Source organism: Rattus rattus, chromosome 1 (assembly GCF_011064425.1).
Source record: "Rattus rattus isolate New Zealand chromosome 1, Rrattus_CSIRO_v1, whole genome shotgun sequence".
NCBI lineage: Eukaryota > Metazoa > Chordata > Mammalia > Rodentia > Muridae > Rattus > Rattus rattus.
Genome location: NC_046154.1, coordinates 172,925,988 through 172,947,020, shown reverse-complemented (window position 1 = coordinate 172,947,020; position 21,033 = coordinate 172,925,988). Strand labels below are relative to the sequence as shown.

Here is a 21,033-nt window from a genome sequence, read left to right as displayed (position 1 = left end):
CACAGTGTCCTTTGCCTTACAGAAGCTTTGCAGTTTTATGAGATCCCATTTGTCGATTCTTGATCTTAGAGCATAAGCCATGGGTGTTTTGTTCAGGAAATTTTTTCCAGTGCCCATGTGTTCCAAATGCTTCCCTAGTTTTTCTTCTATTAGTTTGAGTGTATCTGGTTTGATGTGGAGGTCCTTGATCCACTTGGACTTAAGCTTTGTACAGGGTGATAAGCATGGATCGATCTGCATTCTTCTACATGTTGACCTCCAGTTGAACCAGCACCATTTGCTGAAAATGCTATCTTTTTTCCATTGGATGGTTTTGGCTCCTTTGTCAAAAATCAAGTGCCCATAGGAGTGTGGGTTCATTTCTGGGTCTTCAATTCTGTTCCATTGGTCTATCTGTCTGTCTCTGTACCAATACCATGCAGTTTTTATCACTATTGCTCTGTAATACTGCTTGAGATCTGGGATAGTGATTCCCCCTGAAGTCCTTTTATTGTTGAGGATAGTTTTAGCTATCCTGGGTTTTTTGTTATTCCAGATGAATTTGCAAATTGTTCTGTCTAACTCTTTGAAGAATTGGATTGGTATTTTGATGGGGATTGCATTGAATCGGTAGATTGCTTTTTGGTAGAATGGCCATTTTACTATATTAATCCTGCCAATCCATGAGCATGGGAGATCTTTCCATCTTCTGAGATCTTCTTCAATTTCTTTCTTCAGAGTCTTGAAGTTCTTATTGTACAGATCTTTCCTTGCTTGGTTAAAAAGGAGGTACTTTATATTATTTGGATCTATTATGAAGGGTGTCATTTCCCTAATTTCTTTCTCGGCCTGTTTCTCTTTTGTGTAGAGGAAGGCTACTGATTTATTTGAGTTAATTTTATACCCAGCCACTTTGCTGAAGTTGTTTATCAGCTTTAGTAGTTCTCTGGTGGAATTTTTGGGATCATTTTTTAAATATACTATCATATATCATCTGCAAATAGTGATATTTTGACTTCTTCTTTTTTCCGATCTGTATCCCTTGACCTCCTTTTGTTGTCTGATTGCTCTGGCTAGAACTTCAAGAACTATATTGAATAAGTAGGAGAAGTGGGCAGCCTTGTCTAGTCCCTGATTTTAGTGGGATGCAGTCAGTGCTCTTAACCGCTGAGCCATCTCTCCAGCCCCTCACATACTCTTAAGTAGCAGTCGTGCATCAGGTTTGCACCAGTGCACACATGGAAACCTGTAAGATGTCTGTCTCTGGTCTTAATCATTCATTACTGCTCATTCCCCTTGTTAAACTATGTCTTGCTTTGTTTCAATTTTTGAGTAATGTTCTATTGTGTGACTTATTCATTGGTTGCAGAAAATTGAGTTTAGAGTCTGTTTTTGTAGCATTTGAAATAGTAAAATCTACATCTAAGGTTTGTTTGACGGAACCCTCACCCTTCACATTATCTTTAGTTTTAGAGCCATAGTTTTTGTCCTTAAGGTTGTTCTTATTTCCATATGGTATCTATCACTTACTATTTTTCCTTCCATTCCTCCCTTAATGTTCTCTTTGGTAATTTGAAAATGATGCGTGTGAGACGGTAGGTGTGTGCAAATGAACACAGGTGTGCGTGGAGGCCGGCAGGCATTGAATCCTCTGGGGCTGGTTGTGAGCTGCCTGGTGTGGGTGATCGGCTTAAAATGGTTGCCTCCTCTTCAGCCTTCTTTCACACTTTAACTACTTTTCCCTCCCGCCTCCCCTTCATTTCTTTCTAGAATAGCCCTGGGTAGCCTATAACTCACTAAGGGTAGACTAGGCTAGCTTTGAACTCAGATTCACCTGCCTCTGCCTCCCAAGTACTGGGATTTAAAAATGTGTGCCACCACTCTTAGCGTCTTCTTTTGGATAAACAGTCTGTACCAAAGGGTAAAAATTAAATGCTTATCCTTGAGAGATCCTTAACACTATTACTTCTTTATTATAACAGTGAAACCCATACGTAACTTAAATGGACATTCAATTGGGCCATATAGAATTCATGCTGGAAAAACAGTGCCCATTGTGAAAGGAGGGGAAGCTACGAGAATGGAGGTATGTGAGTAACCCCTTGCTAACAAGGGCATTGTTCGTGCTAGAAGGTGTCACTGTCACTGTCCGCCCTCCGCCCATCTCTTAAGACTTCTGTGAAAAGCCATGACACTTTGTTCTAAACTAACTCTCATCTAAATGAATACTGAACAAAATAAGCTTATAATTCATATTCATAGTTTGCTGTGCTTATGAAAATGGGGTCAGTGTGGTATTTACCAAGCATAGGGATTTATTAAGAATGTCCTCAGTGCTGGTGTCTTAGGAAACATTGGGGTGCAGATGAACTAGGATCCACCTATATAAAGTCTGTATTTGATTAGGGGTATCCCATGGTCAGAGGTGCTGAGGAGACATGAAGTATGTTTAATGTTACTGCTGCTTTATTTCATGGGAAATTGATTAGTTCTCATGTGTGTGTGTGTGGTTTTTTGTTTGTTTGTTTGTTTTTTGTTTTTTTTTTTTTTTTAGGAAGGAGAGGTGTATGCCATTGAGACCTTTGGTAGCACAGGGAAGGGCGTGGTTCATGACGATATGGAATGTTCACACTACATGAAAAATTTTGATGTGGGACACGTGCCAATAAGGTGAGGACTTAACTCATGAGCATCTTCTTCCAGCCTGTCTGTCAGGCGGCGCGTCTGTGAGTGTCACGAGTCTGCAGTCAGGCGGCGCGTCTGTGATGTCACGAGTCTGCCATCTGAGCAGTGATTTAGACGGTGTCTGTAGTACAGCAGACAGATGGCCCTGGTAACTTTACCCTGGCTTAAATGGTGGAGAGAGGAGTCCAAACCCAGTCTCTGATGATGATGCCCTTACTTCCTGGCAGTCCTAGGTTTGGGATCATAATGCGTTTCTTGTTGGTAGTGTCCTATCCCAGTTGACTTTGTGTTTTTCATTCTTTACAGAGGTTGACTATAGGTAGGATTCATGCTTTCACAGGTTGTCGTCCCCTGTGAACTTGTTCTCTGGAAAGGGACTTCCATTATGTTCTCTGTCTAGGAACTTAGCACACATAAGGTGATCTTCATGCTCCACAGCCATGTCTTCGAGCCATTGCATACCCCTTACTGTTAGTGAAAGAACAATACATGCGTCAAGCTCAGACTCCAGGTGCAGATACAGCATGGATTTGACTTTTATAATGGGTAGATTGGTTAGTTAACTCTTTCGCCAACTGTCTTCACTTTTCTCCTTTTAGGCTTCCAAGAACAAAACACTTGTTGAATGTCATCAACGAAAACTTTGGTACCCTTGCCTTCTGCCGAAGGTGGCTGGATCGCTTGGGAGAAAGTAAATACTTAATGGCTCTGAAGAACCTGTGTGACTTGGGCATTGTAGATCCATATCCACCACTCTGTGACATTAAAGGATCATACACAGCACAGTTTGAACATACCATACTGCTGCGCCCAACCTGTAAAGAAGTTGTCAGCAGAGGAGATGACTATTAAAACTTAGTCCAAAGCCAACTCAACGTCTTTATTTTCTAAGCTTTGTTGGAACACATTATACCACAAGTAATTTGCAACATGTTGTCTGTTTTAACAGTGGACCTGTGTAATGCTGTTATCCATGTTTAAAGGAGTTTGATCAAAGCCAAACTGTCTACATGTAATTAACCAAGGAAAAGGCTTTCAAGACTTTACTGTTAACTGTTTCTCCCGTCTAGGAAATGCTGTACTGCTCACTAGTTAGGAATTACTTACACGTTTTGTTTTGAAGACCTAAGAGATGCTTTTTGGATATTTATATTGCCATATTCTTACTTGGATGCTTTGAATGACTACATACATCCAGTTCTGCACCTATGCCCTCTGGTATTGCTTTTTAACCTTCCTGGAATCCATTTTCTAAAAAATAAAGACATTTTCAGATCTGAGAGCCACATTGTAATGTCTACGGTTGTAATTCTAAACAGAAAGCAGCTTGAGTGTGGATGGTGTTATCTGACTGTGCATACAGCAGATACCGCAGATTCTCTTCAGGCATGGTGGCTACAAGGTCTTCATGTGTATGAAGCAGGCAGGAATGAGTGCAGTTGAGGAATGTGTTTTGTAGAAGCATATTTAAAATGTCTCCCCCACCTCTCATAGGAAGATGTACTGATTTAAGCATCGTGGGAGGAAACATTGTGCCAACTGGAAAAACCTTGATGTAGTAAATGTCCCTTAACCCATATATGTATTCCACATTAGAAAACCAAATCAATATTAAAGCCACAAGCAAAATATTGAATCTTGTCCTAATTAGAAAAGTTATCTTGGGATTGGGTTTTACCCTTCGTGAGCCAAGTACTCAACGTTCACAGCCATGGCCTCCAACAAGTTAGAGATTCCAGCATCCAATTACTTGAGGAAATGAGGTTTGCTTTGTTAATTTGAATGTAAAGACACATATTTAACTTGTTTTGACTCGGCCCAATAATTTAGCTGCTTAAAACCTTTGTGGTTTGCTAGAAGTGTTCCATCATTTCTCCTTGCCCAGGTAAAGCCTTAATTTGTGTATGCCTTAGCACAATGGTGCTGTATTGCCTCTGGGATGCTATATAATTATTTTGCTTGACAGTGTCTCTGAAGAGAAGACAGACTTAACAGACCTGGATTGTGTGCTGTGTGAATAGTTTTAAGTAAAGGTTACTTTTGGTGGTATGAGTGGTCTTTATGGTGCTGGTAGTCACACTGCTGCCTTTGAGTATGACATCGGTTTTCAACACATTCATGAGGCTCTCCATCTGGCTCCTGGGGGTCTGGATTCATGTTCCTTGATATCTAAGCCCAGGATGTTAAAAACTGACCCCTAACCAAAGAGCTTTAGAGTTTTCTGAGACCTTTTTAGCAGTCTCCTCTTTGTAAGGTCCAAACTTACCTTAGCACTGTTGGGAGCATTTATAAAGGAAAGCCAAAACCAACACACAGGGGAATGTATTGTTTGCTTACTAGCTATGTATCCCCTAAAATCATTGTTACATTTCGTGATGTATCTCTTCCTGGAACCAAGTTTTCCTGTGATGTTTAACAATAGAGCCTTTAGTAAATTATTTTACAATCCACACCGTTGGTTTTGGTTAGAACAATTTAAGAATATAGATGTCCATGGTACAACTGAGGTATTTAATAAGAAAACAGGTTTCTTTTCATCATTTGGGTTTTGTTTTCTTCAATGCAGTTTTAGATTCACAACAAAATCTTGAAAGTACAACAGTCTGCTGTGTGCTGGTTTCACGTTTTTTCTCTCTCTTAAACAGCAGTAAAAATAAGGTGCTACAATGTATCGATTCAAAAAACCGTCCTTGAAATCAAAGGTTAGACTCGGTACCTTTCACATAAATCTTTAATGAGGTACATTTAACGGTTGATGTAACAGTGTGCATCCTGTTAGCACACTGTTAAGGCATTTTCAGACCCAGTATGCTCCGGCTGGATTTGTGGCACGAAAAGCCTGCCTTTTTGTTGCAGTTTTGTTACAAGCCCCAGGTGACACTCCTTTCAGAAGTCTGTGCTAAAGACAGCTAACTCTGCCTGGTTTAGAAGTAAGCTGTCACTTTATTTAGCAAGAGGAGACAAAAGCTCTCCCAGGGGCTGACAGGGAATTTGGGATCAGTAGGCTGGTGGAGCCCCCTTTCTGAGCAGGTTAGGGGGTGGTGGCGGGGATGGCTTTGCCCTGCAGCAGCGGGGTTCCCATAAAACCTGGGAAGCTTTCTTTAGTACAAAGCAGAAGAAATCTCTCAGTTTAGGTCACTTTTAGAGTTTTTAAAGTGGGGCCAGGGCCCTGAGAAGTTCCCAGTGGTCACATAATCTTTGCTAGAGTCAGGCTCAGGTTACTTAAAGAAAGATGAGATCTTAGATGTAATAGCCCAGGTGCCATGCTTGACCCAGTGTCTTCTCTGCCTTATACATCTGTCCCTATGCATTTTGTCCTACTATATTCCTTTCAACTAAAAAATAAAAAATAAAATCGCAAGGACTTAAGAGATCTAAAATAACTAAACATAAAAATTCACTCTCAAGATAAACTACATTTGTATATCATAATATACTGGTTTGCTAAGTTCAAAATTTTGTGACTGCTTTATTGGAACTATTTTTTCATTGCCCATAGTTTCAAAGTTCATTGAAGTATTGTAAATCTGCCATTTTCAGTTTGAATTTGTGCTCAATAAAGGACAGTTATGGAAGCAATACATTTTGTAGTGAAAGGCCAGGATCTGCATTAGATCTGTTTGAGCCCTGTGGGAGGATGCAGCCTCGGGAACAACCAGAACTACTGTAGTATTTCACTTCCAATCTATTTTCCTCCAAGGCGCAGAACGGGAGTCGTTAGACCAATGGCATTCTTTTCTTAGTAAGACAATTTGTGAAGAGCATCTCCTTCCCATGTAGTTAGAATCTGTATAGAAAACAGCTACAAAAGATAAATAAGTAACAATAGATATAAAAGGATGCCACCTGAATTTCTTTAGTAGATTGCACAAATTCATGATTTGAGGCAATTAAGACATCAAAATATAAGAGGTAATAATATTCTGAGGTAAACACTAAAAGTATAAAACTCAAATATTTGAAAAAAGTTTTAGTTGGCCTATAGTTGATATACATATATTTATAGTTTGTCTCTGTAAAAAAAGAAAAACTTTGTAGTTAAATACACAATGTGTAAACAGCAGGCACTGATCATAATTACAGAATAAAAACAATGAAGCCCAGCATCGTAGGTCAGCCCATTTAAAAAGTATATATACAAATAACGAGAGCCCACGGTCTGGATCAGCTGAGGACTTCATTAGAAGAGGTGTCCGTTTCTTCACTGGGGTGCTGCTGGCTGTTGGACAGGAGCTCAGGAGGCAAGAGTCTCGAATGTCCGTTCTCAGTCACTCGCTGGGTATAGAATAAGATATAAGCCTGGGCCCTGAGCACTTCTTCCATAGTGCACATGCTTAGCTTGGAGTCGTTGCAGTGTACCCAGAACCCTAGAGACAAGCAGAGAGCAGTGGTGGTAAAGGAGTTTCAGATGTGTCTACCACAAAAGCCTGTTTGACTGGGAGTGGACGGTTTCCTGCAGGAAAGCAAGGGCAGGTCATTTCTTTGCAGTGGCCAAGTGTCCATACTCGTTTTATGGAGTAGCCTATCCTTAGTAGTCTGGAGTTACAGATCTGATGCATGTACTTGACAGCCTCCTTTCCCAGTGGACACACTAAGTTATTGCTTCTGCTACTCACTATATCAAGCACAGTGTACAGTCCTAGCAGCTTTAACAGAGTCTTTTTCAGAATAGCAAGGCTTTGGCTGAGGAAATCAGAAAGGCAGCTGTAGAGGGGACATGGAGAACACAAGTGAGGGTGACTTCGTATGAACAAGTATATGTCATCTCTGGGTCATTAAATACCCTGTTCTTTAACAAACCAGGGAGCCACAAGTATGACTGTAAGAGAAACTAGCCAGTGCTGGGCCTGCTGGCATATTTGGGAGGCAGAAGCTGGGGTATGTCTTGAGTTCAAGGCCAGCCTGATCTATACATCGAGTACCAAGTCTATAGAGAAACTCATGTCTTTAATCCCAGCCCTCAGGAGGGGCGCAGGCAGAGGCAGAGACAGAGGCAGAGGCAGGAACATCTTAGTTCAAGTCCAGCCTGAATTCTAGAATAGCCAGTTACATAAATGGGGTTCTATTTCAAAAGAAAAAAGTATCCAAACCTGTAAAATATTTTCTGTAACCCCAACCCACCAAAACTCCAGCAGCACTGACTGCCTTTGTCTAAAAAGAAGGCGGGTGAGCGATCAGGTGACTTAGTAGGCAACTTAGAAAGTGCTAAAAAACTTAAACAGAAGCTTGCAAGTCTAACCCAAGATAAAATTGGCTTTCTTGGCTCTACCTCCTTCAGAATTGTAGCAGTAGGCAGTGTAGTGTCCTGAGCCAAATCCTTTTCCATGGTGGATTACGACAGCAGATAAATTATAGATAAAGCACTCTGGTCTGAGAGCGTTCAGGGTCTCACTGCAGCAATAGGGCTCCATGTTTAAGGTTTCCTCAAAGACAACATGAACACCAATCTTCTCTCGGTTATTACGTCCTGACCATCTAGGAACAAAAGCAAGAGACAATTCAGAATTCTCAAGAAAGCTTGCCACATATTAGGTCTACACAGTTTTAACAGATTCCCAAGAGTGTCATCTAAAAACGCATGTATAACACGTGTTCTCAGCGCTGAGCTGGCTGTGGAGGAGGGATGTGTGTTTCTTCTGCAACAGGGCCCAGTGAAGGCTGCCTCCTGAGTTTAACAATACATGCATGGAGTGTTGAGAATGTTAGACCTGGTAGGCAAGCATTTCACCACTGTGCTATATTCGAAGCCCTTTTTGTTGCTACATGGTTTTGTCTTTTCAGGCAGGGTCCCATGTAGTCAGGGGTGACCTTGAACTGCTGAATGTCCTGCCTCTACCCCAGTGAGGTATCACAGGCTTATGCAACTATACAGGAGGCTTCCAGCAGGCTTCAACTGTCTTCTGTAATGCAGAATTGAAACCTAGAAAATGAATGCTAACCTTATGAGTTCTACTCTGTCTTGCTATGGCATGAAAGGGACATCTCAAGTGGGAGGTATAGTCTATCTCTCTCTCTGAAGGGTAGGTCTGAGGAAAGAAAAGCATGGGTTCCTTTTAATACCTAAGAACAATTCACGGGCTGGAGAGATGGCTCAGCGGTTAAGAGCACCCGACTGCTCTTCCAGAGGTCATGAGTTCAATTCCCAGCAACCACATGGTGGCTCACAACCATCTGAAAAGAGATCCGATGCCCTCTTCTGGTGTATCTGAAGATAGCTACAGTGTACTTATATATAATAAATAAATAAATCAAAAAAAAAAACAATTCACAACTCTCTACACTAAGTAGGGAATGTCTAAGTGACAAGAATTAAATAAGGCTCCGTAATGTCACTTTCTTCCTCAGTGTGACTCCTCCCCGGATCTCAGCACAGCAAGGAGCATTTTATCCCTGACAAACTGTGTAGCTACAGAAAGGAAAGCCAGTGTCGAAGAGCTCTTGTGAGCCTCATCTTGCTGGGGTACTACAGAGATAAAATGCAGCAACACAAGTCCTAAAACATGAAGTTGAGACAGAACGACATGCTGAGAGCAATGTACACGGTTATAAGGAAAACACAGTGCGAAACAGTGCAGAGGTCAAGGTGAGCCATGCAGATTATGCCGCTTGCAGGGCCAGAGAGCTCCACTCCAGCATGAGTACCAGCCAGTGGTCTTGCATTTCTCATGCCTTCCTTGGACTCTCTCAAGTGCCGAGGAGCCTTCTGTGTGCTCTCGAGTAGCCAGAAACTGCCGAGGATGCTCAGACGTCAGCCCAAGGAAAGGGAGAACCCGAGCTCCCAGAATGTCCACATAGTGAAGCTGCCACAGTAATTGCCCTAGAGGCCCTCGCCTGAGGGCTTCTGGGTAGCGTGAAACAAAGGAGCGGGCATGCCTGGGAAAGGTCTATGTGCTGACTACCTTATTTCTATCAGATACAAGCTCAAGTCACCCGAGAGCAGTGAACCTTGAGTGAGAAAAAGCCTCCATGGGTTCTAGCTGGAAGGCAGTTTCTTAATTATCGACTGATGGGGCAGCCGACTGTGGGCGGTGCCACCCTTGGACGGGTGGACCTGGGGTCTGTAAGAGAGCAGGCAGAGCAAGCTGAGGAGCAAGCCAGTGAGCAGCCCCCTCCATGGCCTCTGCATCAGCTCCTGCATCAGTTTCTGCCCTGTGTGAGTTCCTGTCCTGACTTTTTCTTCAGTCACCAACAGTGATGTGAAGCATAAGCCCTTTGCTCCCTAAGCTGCTCTTGGATGGTATTTCATTCATCGCAGCAACAGTAACCCTAAAGAAAGGTGGTGGAGGTCGCTGCTGCTGTTTGGTCGGTTTTCTCCTTCCCAGTGCCTCCTCTATCCCGACTGGTCATCAGTATCCTATGATGTCCTTTGTAGTAATGGATAAAATATCATGTGAGCTCCACCAGCAAACTGAGGGGATGTAAGGAGGAGCTCAAGGGAACACCCAACTGATAACTAAATTCTCTGTACTGGTGTACTTTTTCTTTTTGATGCCTCTTTTCACACTGCTATGACGTTTTTCTCTATAGACATGGCGACTTGGTAGTTTATTCCAGGGCATTGTAAGTAACTTAGTGTTTGCACTGCCTATGTAGAAAGTGATTTTAAGAGGGACAAGATGGGGCTGGAGAGATGGCTCAGCGGTTAAGAGCACCGACTGCTCTTCCAGAGGTCCTGAGTTCAAGTCCCAGCAACCACATGGTGGCTCACAACCATCTGTAAAGAGTTCTGATGCCCTCTTCTGGTGTGTCTGAAGACAGCTACAGTGTACTTATATATAATAAATAAATAAAATCTTAGAAAGCAAACTGACATCTTTAAAAAAAAAAAATAAAAAAGAGGGACACGATGGCTCAGTATAGGTGGACGTGCCTACTGCCAATCTGATGGCTTACGTCCTGTCCCCACAAAGAACAACCTCACTCAAATTGTCCTTGGACCTTGACGTGCACACTAAAGCATATGTTTCCCTCCGACTGCCAAAAAATGTTTTAAAAAATTCAGACAGTAATTTAAAATTATCTTGTAAATTGGCTCATTTTCATTGCCTCTTAATATGAGTATGTTAACTGGCAATGTTAATGTCCTTTTGGGGACTTTACCAACTAAAACATTTGCTGAGTCCCGCTGCTTTCTAATACTGAAGGTATGGTGGTACATGCCTTTAACCCCAGCGCTGAGGCAGAGGCAGTGGTAATCTCTAAGTCTGAGGCTAGCCCCTGTCTTAAAAAGAAAAGTTTTTATTTCATGTGCATTAGTGTTTTGCCTGCATGTAGATGTCTGTGTGAGGCCGTCGGATCCCTGGGACTGGAATTCCAGCAGTTGTGAGCTGCCATGTGGGTGCTGGGAATTGAACCTGTGTCTTTTGGAAGAACAGCCAGTGCTATTAACTGCTGAGCCATCCCTCCAGCCCGATACGTAGCCTCACTCTCCACCTCCCTTATTACTGTTAATCACTCCACCATGTTTTCCCTCCTCATCAACTAGGTAGTTAATGAATGAATTGGTCCTATTCTTCCCTCCATACCTCCGTTCATGCTGCCCTTTGGTTTAACGGTCCTCCCAGATATACTTCCCTTTATTTGCTGTGGGCATGCTCTATGAAACACATCTGGGCCTTGAGATCAGAGGATTAAGAAAGGCAATTGCATGAAGCACAATACTGGGCCTTGAGATGCGGCATTTAAATCCGGGAATCAGGAGTGAGCCGCCCAGAGCAGCCAGGGGTGTCTGAGGGAAGACAGGTGCCCAGAGGGAGCTGAAGCAGCAGAGGGTGTGGAACGGGATGGGCGACTGAGGCTGCAGATGGTTGGCACCCTGACAGATGCAGGGCTGATGCAAGGACCACCCCAAAAGGCGGGCATCCAGTTACACGTACACGCTAATATTACTCTGCCTGAGAAGCACAGAAAACTGCAGGGGTCTGCCTTGCTCTGAAAGAAAGGGCAGCCAGCCGTGGAGGTGAGGCTCCACAGAGCTAGCTAGGACTAGGGAGCCACAGTCTAACTAGATATGGAGGACCTCGAGGATGAGAGAGCTAAAGCCCCTCTTTACCAGAAGCTTTTCGCCTGTAGCCAGAACTTGGTGGTTTCCAAGAGCCCTTTCACTGCCCCATTAATGGCCTACTGACCTCCCCTGACGGAATGTACTGGAGGGAAGAGAAAGCCGAGGAGAATGGAGAGGCTCTTAGCAATGCGCCCTTTGTCACACTGGTCACTGCTAAGGTTCTGTTCTGCTTGGTAGGAGAGAAGTAAGCAAATTAAGCTACTTCACTGCAGACGGTTTGCTGGGTGTTGGGGTGGCGTCCTGTGCTGTATCGTTAGGATCTATGCTTTAGATAGGATTCATAAAGGCCCAGGGCCCCAAGCACCCTAAGGCATGCTCTTGCTCACCACCTTCCTCAAATCCAACAGCACTTGCACATAGTTCTTTACCTGACTGCTCCTGCTGTGCACACCTGGAATCTTGAGGAAGGAACCTAGTGTCCCTTACAAGGCATTCATAGGGCTGCTGACAGCATCGTTAGCGGCTACAAGTCAGTCAGTCAACAGCCAAGGATGACAGTGTCTATGGGGAAGGGTGGATGAATTTACTTCTGCAATGGCTTACTTGAACTAAAGAAATGTATTCTTCTTGGCATGGTGGTCTGTACCTTTAACCTTGGCAGAGGCAGGAGGATCTTAGCCCGCTCTATGTAAGCGTTCAGGATGGCCAGGGGTGCACAGAAAGACACAGTTTCAAGACATAAGGAAATAGGAAAACTGCTTTAGGAGCTGCCAAGCAAGGAGGCTTAAGTGGGTAAGGGATGGCTGCCACCAATCCTGACAGACCAGTCCTCATGACACACATGGTAGGAGAACCAACCCTAAGAAGCTGTCCTCCAACGACCACATGTGCTTTGTGGCATTCTTATTTGTGAATACACAGGCACGTACACGTAAGTGGACAATTTTGGGGGCTCGAGAGATGGCTCTGTGGTTAAGAGCGCTGGCTACTCTTCCAGAGGTCCTGAGTTCAAATCCCAGCAACCACATGGTGGCTCACAACCATCTGTAATGAGAGCTGGTGCCCTCTTCTGGTGTGTCTGATAAAAATTAATAAAAAATTTTAAAAAAACACCAATTTTTAAAAAATGCTTTGATTGCACTCTTGGGATGTTTGTTGGTGAGTCTTGGTCTCTCTGGGTAGCCCTAGCTGTCTTGGAACTCACTATATAAAGGAGGCTTGTCTTGAACTCAGCGATCCACCTATGTCTGCCTCCTGAGTGCTGGGATCAAAGGTGTGTACCACTACAGTTGGCTTTCTTATGGTTTTAAGTTACATTTTATTTTGTGTGTCTTATTCTGGGAGATGTTCATGCTGTCGTGTCAGTCAAGGTCAGAGGGCTCTTGTGGGGCTGGGTTCTCTGAGCCATGAGTAGAATCCAGTGGATTGAACTTGGTGTCAGGTACTTTAACCCTCCTCACTAGCCCGCAAACTACTGTATCTTTGATCAATATACTCTAAGCACAAAGCAACTGGGTAAAATACACACATTACAAAGTTACATCTTTAAAAAGGTATACCGGAATATTAAACAATAAATATAATTAAATTCACATGGAGCAGGTCACAGTCACTGCTGGGATATGTGATATGTTCCTGGAATCTTGGTACTCAGGAAGCTGAGGCAGGAGGATTCTCAATTTGATGCCATGCTAGGGTACAAGTTCTAGGCTAGCCTGGCCCTGGCTATGAAAAACAGTTATCAAAACAACTCACTTACTGAGTATAAACGATGTCTGCTGTTCAAAGCTAAAGACAATACCTTTAAATACACTTTAAAAAGACTGTCCCTGTGCCAAGCACCCAGTGCTCACATTCAACCCCTCGTATGCATACTCCAAGTCCTGACGCAGCCTAAGCAGAAGGAATGACCCAATTACTCCTGTAAGTGGCAGGCGGCTGGAACTGACACTACTGACCTGAATCGCTTGAGGTGCAGTCTGAGAACCTGAGGGAGGTGGCATATCATAAGCTGTTTCTGGGCTTCTGTGAGTACAACTGGTTTTGACGAAAACTTTCTACGCTTCGCTAAAATACAAATAAAATAAAATAAAATAGAGTTTCAAAAATTACAAGGAAAACCACAAGTGAACTTTTTCACGTAACCCACCCACACTGGCTCCAGGTAGAGAGCACCATGCTAGAGGTGAGCTCAGGCTTTGACCTCAGGAAATGTGGTGCGTTTTGTAAAACAAGAAACGGATGCACAGTCAGGGTAACAGGAGGGAACGTAAGGGACGTAACAGTCCTGCATGGGGCCACAGGAGGCTCAGCAGTCAAGCACAAATGCCGCTTGCTTGGCAGGGAATCCAGATTCAGTTCTCAGGACCCACCCTCGTGGGGGCTCACAACTGTCTGCGACTACAGGTCCTGGGGACGCCACACCCTCTCCTGGCCTCTGCGGGCACAACACATTCGGTGTGCTTTTACACATACAGGCAGAACACTCACGCAAGAATATATTTAAAAGTACATCTGACTAGCCCAGCTAGCAGGACAAAGTTAACATTTCCTTTTACTGTATTACTTTATTACTGTATTAATAATATATTTACTGAACTCTTAAAAACATGGTCAAGCCATTTAGCCTTCACTGAGCCACTCCCAGGCACATGGGTGAGCACTGGGCACAGGATCCTGCATCCTTAGCCTTACCTGATAATGCTTCCCAGTTCTCTCCCCACCCCTCCAGTGTCAGGCGCTCTTAACAAGGAGAACTCAGGGTACTGTCTCCCCCGCTTCTCTCATGTCCACCTAGGGACTGTCTCTTGGGGTCTCTGCTGGACCATCCACTCCTGCTTTTGAACTCTATGTGTACGGGTACGGACTCCGGCTTCTACTTGCAAATCTTCATCTTCCTGTGTTAAAGCAATTCTTCCAGGCCTGGATTTGTCGGCCTCATTACAAATTCAAATTACTATGAGACCATATTCTACATGTACAATATTATCTACCCTTACCCCAAAGTTTTGGTGATAAAGGTATTTGGGACATTTTAAAATCATCCTAGCAAGTCTGACAAAGGCTCACTGCTCTCTACAGATCCTAGATCCTGTAGATCTCAGGCTCTGTCATTATCTAATAATGTGAAATTAAGGCAGCACTCAGAACAAAATGGGACTCAGTGGTTCTGGAAAATAATCAATATGGCATCTCTTCATCGGCTGCCTAGCAGGCAGGAAACATGAGGTTTAATCTCCTAGCACTATTTTTTTAAAGAGTATTTCAAGCTCTAGTATTATTTTTTTGAGACATGGAAATTATAAAAAAAAAAAAATGATTATTGAGCCAGGCATCTGCCTTTAATCCCAGCACTCGGGAGGCAGAGGCAGGCGAATTTCTGACTTTGAGGCTAGTCTGGTCTACGGAGTGAGTTCCAGGATAGCCAGGCCCACAAAGAGAAACCCTATCAAAGTAAGTAAATAAGTAGTAAGTAAATAAATGAATAAAATCAGTTTTATTCTGTGTGTATGGGTGAGTGTTCTGCCTTCCTGTATGTCTGTACACCACACGTGTGCCTGAGGTAGCAAGGCATTGCCTTCCCGTATGTCTGTACAGCACACGTGTGCCTGAGGTAGTAAGGCATTGCCTTCCTGTATGTCTGCACACCACACGTGTGCCTGAGGTAGCAAGGCATCAGACTCCTTGGGGCTCAGTTAAAGACAGACTTGAGCTGCCACATGGGTGCTGGGAATGGAGTCCTGGCTCTCCCTCAGAATTACCAGTGCCCTGAACCATTGAGCCATCTGTCCAGCACTACAAGAAGAAATTTAATATCATCAATAATGATCATTATCAATAGAAATGTCTGACTTCTTTTGCAAAACTAAAAAGAAAATTGTTTTCATAGCTACTACTGAAGCGCTTTCTGCTAGGTTCCTCGTCTCCACCTAATATTAATCTTACAAAAGCACGGAGCGACAGGCTGTACTCACAGTTACAATGGTCACACACGTAGATTTTCCCTTCTAAAGCTTCTGTTTCTGTAAACTTGCCCAACATATCAGTGACCAGACATGGCTGCGAGGCAGCGTCTTTCCCACTGCATTGGTATCTCTCTGGGAATTCCAGTGACAAGTCCCAGAACGGCTCTATAGTATTGGATTTGTTGTTGCAAGCAAGGCAGGTAACCTGCAAAGGAAAAGGTAACTCTGCTCACAATCTCGCTGCCAAGCAGGAACTTTCACTAGAGGTCGTTGCGAAATGAGCTTTTCTTCTGCGAATGAACTATTAGAAAACGGACAAGCAGGTTTTACAATCTGTCAGGACGATCGACTGCAACTTTTAAGAAGCTTTTAGGTAGGGCCGGAGAAAAGGCTCAGAGGTTAAGAGCACTGACTGCTCTTCCAACACCCGCATGGTGGCTCACAAGCATCTGTAATGGGATCTGATGCCTTCTTCTGGTGTGTCTGAAGACAGCTACAATGTACTCACTCACATACATTAAATTAATAAATCTCTTTTAGGTAGGGCTGGTGAGATGACTCAAGGGGAAGGCACTGGCTGCTAAACCTCATGATGATCCAACTCAGTCCGATTCCTGGGACCCAAAGGGTAGAGGGAGAGAAGGCAGTTCTAAGATGTCCTCTGATGCCCAACCCTGCACGCACACGCACACGCACACGCACACGCACCACAAAACAAGAATTCTAATAACTAGAGGCAATTTAGTGAGTGGGCTATTTGACGCCATCAACCCAGCACAGGAACAGCTGAAGACATCACAAGCTGAATCGATATACGACATACAAAATAGGGTTCAAGAGATGACCTGGCTGTTGAGTGCTGGCTGCTCTGCTCTTCCAGAGTCCTGAATTCAATTCCCAGCACCTACATGGTGGCTCACAACTATCTGTAGTTGGATCTTGATGCCCAATTCTGGTGTGCAGGCATACAGGCAACAAGGCAAAGATTCAGCATGGAAGTCAGGTTTTGAGAAGTTTCTTGAAGTCTATCACATGACTTCTAGGAAGAGAGCCTTCTAGGGAAAAGAGAAGATGTGTAGTGGCTCCATGACAGGATGCAACGGCCAAAAGAAAAGCAAATGTTTATATAACAAATCGTATTCATTGGAGACATGACTCAGTGGCTAAGATCTGACTGCTCTTCCAGAGGTCCTGAGTTCAAATCCCAGCAACCACATGGTGGCTCACAGCCATCTGTAATGGGATCTTGATGCCCTCTTCTGGTGTGTCTGAGGACAGCTACAGTGTACTTATAAACATAAAACAGATAATTCTTTTAAAAAACAACTCATTTCAAGATTCACTCATTTATAAAGTAAAGAAAAAACCACGTGGCCATTCTCACACTATTGGAAATCGAAGATGAGGAAATAACCTCCTGAAAATTAAATTATCATTGCTACTCAAATTATGCCCTTTTTAAAAATCCTATGTACTTGTGTGTGGGTGTATGCATGTGCGTGATGGAGCCCTTCAAGGCCCAAGGCATTGGATCCTCCTAGAGCAGGAGTTACAGACCTTGCAAGCTGCCTGGCGTGGTGCTAGGAACTGAACTCAGGTCCTATGCAAGTGTAGTACCTGCTCTCAACCCCTGAGCCATCGGCCCAGCCCCTAAGCTCCTCCCTCTGGATAAAGTAATTCTAGCACTGTGTCATGGAAATCAGGAAAAATACTAATTTATCATGACATAACAAAAAATTGGAAATAGTCCAAAATCTACAACAGAGGTATGATTAAATAAATTATGGTAGAAATAAACATACAAAAATATTTTGAAAAGAAGGATTAAAATTTTTTTAAAGATTTATTATTTTCTTAAATGATGTTTTAAAAAGATTTATTTATTGTATGTATGTGAGTACAGTGTAGCTGCCTTCAGACACACCAGAAGAGGGCATCTGATCCCATAACAGATGGTTGTGAGCCACCATGTGGTTGCTGGGAATTGAACTCAGGACTCTGGAAGAGCAGCCAGTGCTCTTAGCTGCTGAACCATCTCTCCAGCCCCAGACATATTTGTTTCAGGTATGTGCATTTGCGTGTGGATGGAGTACGTGCACGTGAGTGCAGGGACCTGTGAAGGGCAGGCAGAGGTGTCAGATGCCCCCATGGCAGGAGTTAGAGGCAGTTGTGAGCCACCAGGTGTGGGTTCTGGGAACCAAACCCAGCCTTCTGCAACTCTAGCCAGTGGTTCTCAACCTTTGCGTCAAGAGTTGTGGAACAACTCTTCATTCAGAGGGTCCCCTAAGACCACAGGAAAATAGAGATTTACACTAAAACTCACGACAGTGGTAAAATTATAGGCATGAAGCAGCAGCCCCTTCTGCCTCAGCTGAAACACAAAGGAAAGCTGTGTGCTAGGGGAAGCAGGGGCTTTGGCCTGGGGACAGTTTACCAAGACCACTGGTCAGAGGACCACTATGCAGAGGGAATCTGGTTTGTGGCCCGTCCTTTCATGACAAGGAAAACTTACAGAAGTGACTGATACAAAGGAAAACCATTTGGCATTATTAATCTAAAAAAAAATAAAACAAAAAAACCATATTTCTTTACCTTCAAATTCCCTTACTGGTTCAAGATTTTTGACCCTTATACTTTTAATGGGATGTTGCCTTAAACTGCTCATGTACTGTATTCATTCTCACAGCACAGCAACTATGTCCGCCAGGTAACCAACACACACACACTCACTAGTGGCATTTCAAATGAGAGCACACAGTTTCTCTCTTAACCCAGCTATCTACCAAATCATTGAGACTGGACTACTATATTTATTTAACAGCTTAAGGGCACAACAATCAAGCAGTATTACCCTATTTTAATCCTCTAAACTGATCTGACTACTTCCCAAAGGCTCTCTCTCCTACTTCCTCTCTCCCTCTCTCCCCCTCCCCTCACTGGAAGGAAGTCCAGTCCTACTCTCTCCCTTTTCAGTCACTGGCTGATCAGCTAGCTTTACTGACCAATTAAGGAATAATTGGGAAGTGTTGTTTACACAACATTGAGATTCTTAGAATACAGATTTCAACTCGATACTCTTTATGCAGGGCACTGTAACATTATACTTACCCATGTGTGCACATGCGCACAGACAGACAGACAGACAGACACACACACACACACACACCTTTCCTTAACCATTCAGAGAATGGCTATACTCTAACCTAGAAAATGCAGTTCCCTCCCCTTGAAAAAGCCTCTGCTTCCACGAATACACAACTATTTCCAGTGATTCACAGAAATCTGGGTCTTCTTCACACATTCATAAATCTATTCTGACCTAAAAATGCCACCAACTTTCACACGCTAGATACATACAGACTACCCAGCTGTAGGCCGCCCTTTAGGAACTGCCTAGGACGGTAAAATAAGTTAAGAAATCCATACCTGACTAAGTAGTTGTCCGTGAAAAATGTTATTTACGACGTTCAGAACTTGCTCAATGAGCCTCCTTTGGGAGGTGGGGATGAGAGCTGGTAATTTGGTTCCGGTTGTCTCTAGTTCTCGCTGTATCTTATCCAGAAGTTCACAAAGAAATTCCTGCGCATCTTGCTGGGCATAACCACGGAAAGCAGGGATCAGCTTCCACACTGAGTGAAGCATGGCAAACGGCGAGACCAGGGCCCACTCTCCGGACCACATGACTTGGAACAGGGTGTGCAATTCATGGCAGAGAGAACTGTACGGGGAACTGGGCTCCCTTGGCTGAATGAGCTCCATGTTCCGACCTTTGGAGGCTCCTCCGCTTAGGCCTGAAGATAAACCCGGGTGTCTGGAGCACGCGAAGCCTTTCTCCTTCTCTTGCCCTTCGTTCATCTGATGTGCCGCCACTGTCGCAGCATCCGTGACGGCTGAGTGCTTATAGGATCGGGCTTTATCGCTGGCAGCCACAGCCAGCCATTGGTTCAGGTCAAGCTTTAAAAAACATTGTCGAAAAATGAGTAAATGACTCAACACTTGAAGAACAGAATTCATATAGCAAGTATTTCCTAAATTTCTCAGTCCGGTTACACCAGGAGTTACCGCGGGCCTTCGTTTGATTAAGGAGTCACTTACTCTTTTAAGTTTCCCGTCTTCCAAGGGAGGTAGCGCTAAGGCTTTCTCCTTCGCTGGGGACGCTGGAGGTGGCGGCGGTGCCTGCACCGGAAGGATTTCGACCGTGGCCGCCTCGGAGAGGCCTTGTAAGCGTAAACTCTTTCGCGGAGGAGTGCATTCCAGCTCAGCTTTCATCTGCTGCTCTAACTCCTGCTGCCTTCTCTTCACCTCTCTCTTGGCTACCGTTTTCTCCTGAGTTTGCTCTTGCCTTTTCCTTCCAATCGGTGACTGTTCAAACCAAGTTCGAAAGGTTTTTCCCATGAGCGCACGTCTCCTGTGCCAGAGGGCAGTGCACATCGGATCTTCACTTCCAGGCAGAGACTGGGTGCTGTCGTGTAGGGAGTAAGAATCGGCCTGCGCATTCACAGGCTGTAAGACCGAGTCACTCTGAACCACACAAGGGTAACTTTTACCTTTGATTGCACTTAGTGTACTTCGTAGTGACTTCAGATCTCCGGCTGTGTTATCGTTTAGGACATAATCGTTACAAAGATAACAAAAAACATACATGTCATTCACCTCAAAGGCCACCGGATGGCTGCTTTCCTCAAAGTGCTTCAGTGCGTGCTCTTGGATATACTGCCCACAGGCGACGTGGGAACAGCTGAGGCAAGCCCAAATGGACTCCGTTGTGTTGCAGACCATGCAGAACCATTTCTGAGGGTTGAGGATGGAATGTCCTTGAGCAAGCTGCAGCTGCTCAATGTGCTTGCACCTATCCATTGTTAGCAGGGATCTAGTCTGTCTGAAAAACACATAATCCAGTCGGGCCTCTCTTCACAACACGGGGAGCATCTGAAAACTAAGCCAAACAAGAGTGGAAGAGCTAAGCCAATTCCCCGTCTATGACTTCCCAAGGTTAATAGTATACATTTACTGCCTCTCAATCTTATTTCTGCAATGTCTGTCACAATACCGGAGGCTGTTCTCCCTCTCCTTGCTTTGGTTTTCCTGTCTTTCTCTCCCAGTACCCACACACACACACATACACACCATGTATATGCTAGCAATATGAGCAGTTTAAATAAAATGGAATAACACTGGGAGTGCTCAGAGGACTGTAACGACACAGGATTATATATAGGCATATATATGCTCATACATATATATGTATAAATATATGTATATATACACATATATTTATAAGCCTACTATATATAAGTCTATATATATACAGCATATATTTGGGCTTATAAATAGGTATAGCCTAGTATATACAGTTGCTAGTAAGACATTGATTATTAATATATACCATGACCCTATATC

At 43.8% G+C, this 21,033-nt stretch overlaps 2 protein-coding genes across 3 annotated transcripts in view; one reads left to right on the top strand and one right to left on the bottom strand.

Annotated features, from left to right (window-relative positions):
- Positions 1–3,952, top strand: part of Metap2 (methionyl aminopeptidase 2) — a 29,532-nt gene extending 25,580 nt beyond the window's left edge. For both annotated transcript variants that reach the window (XM_032911542.1, XM_032911533.1), the window contains exons 9-11: positions 1,962–2,065; positions 2,534–2,649; positions 3,264–3,952. In XM_032911542.1, coding sequence (XP_032767433.1) covers positions 1,962–2,065; positions 2,534–2,649; positions 3,264–3,516 — 473 coding nt within the window. In that variant the 3' untranslated portion in view covers positions 3,517–3,952. The remainder of the gene's footprint in view (positions 1–1,961; positions 2,066–2,533; positions 2,650–3,263) is intronic.
- Positions 3,953–6,496: 2,544 nt separating this feature from the next.
- On the bottom strand, positions 6,497–20,493 carry Usp44 (ubiquitin specific peptidase 44). Its single transcript, XM_032890776.1, has 5 exons — positions 19,060–20,493; positions 15,643–15,838; positions 13,627–13,735; positions 7,934–8,139; positions 6,497–7,031 (listed from the first exon to the last, which is right to left on the bottom strand). Exons 1-5 carry the CDS (start codon positions 20,488–20,490, stop codon positions 6,829–6,831), a joined length of 2,145 nt encoding a protein of 714 aa, XP_032746667.1. The 5' UTR covers positions 20,491–20,493; the 3' UTR covers positions 6,497–6,828.
- Positions 20,494–21,033: the final 540 nt, after the last annotated feature.

Bases quoted from the DNA above. Each gene is read 5' to 3' on its own strand.
- Usp44 (XM_032890776.1), bottom strand. From the start codon at position 20,490: ATGGATAGGTGCAAGCACATTGAGCAGCTGCAGCTTGCTCAAGGACAT. The intron at 13,736-15,642 runs GTGAGTACAGCC...TTTGTATTTTAG, and splicing joins CGTGTGTGACCATTGTAACT to CGAAGCGTAGAAAGTTTTCG. The intron at 7,032-7,933 runs GTAGAGCCAAGA...GCTTGTCTCTAG, and splicing joins CTGCTACAATTCTGAAGGAG to GGTTCTGGGTACACTGCAAC.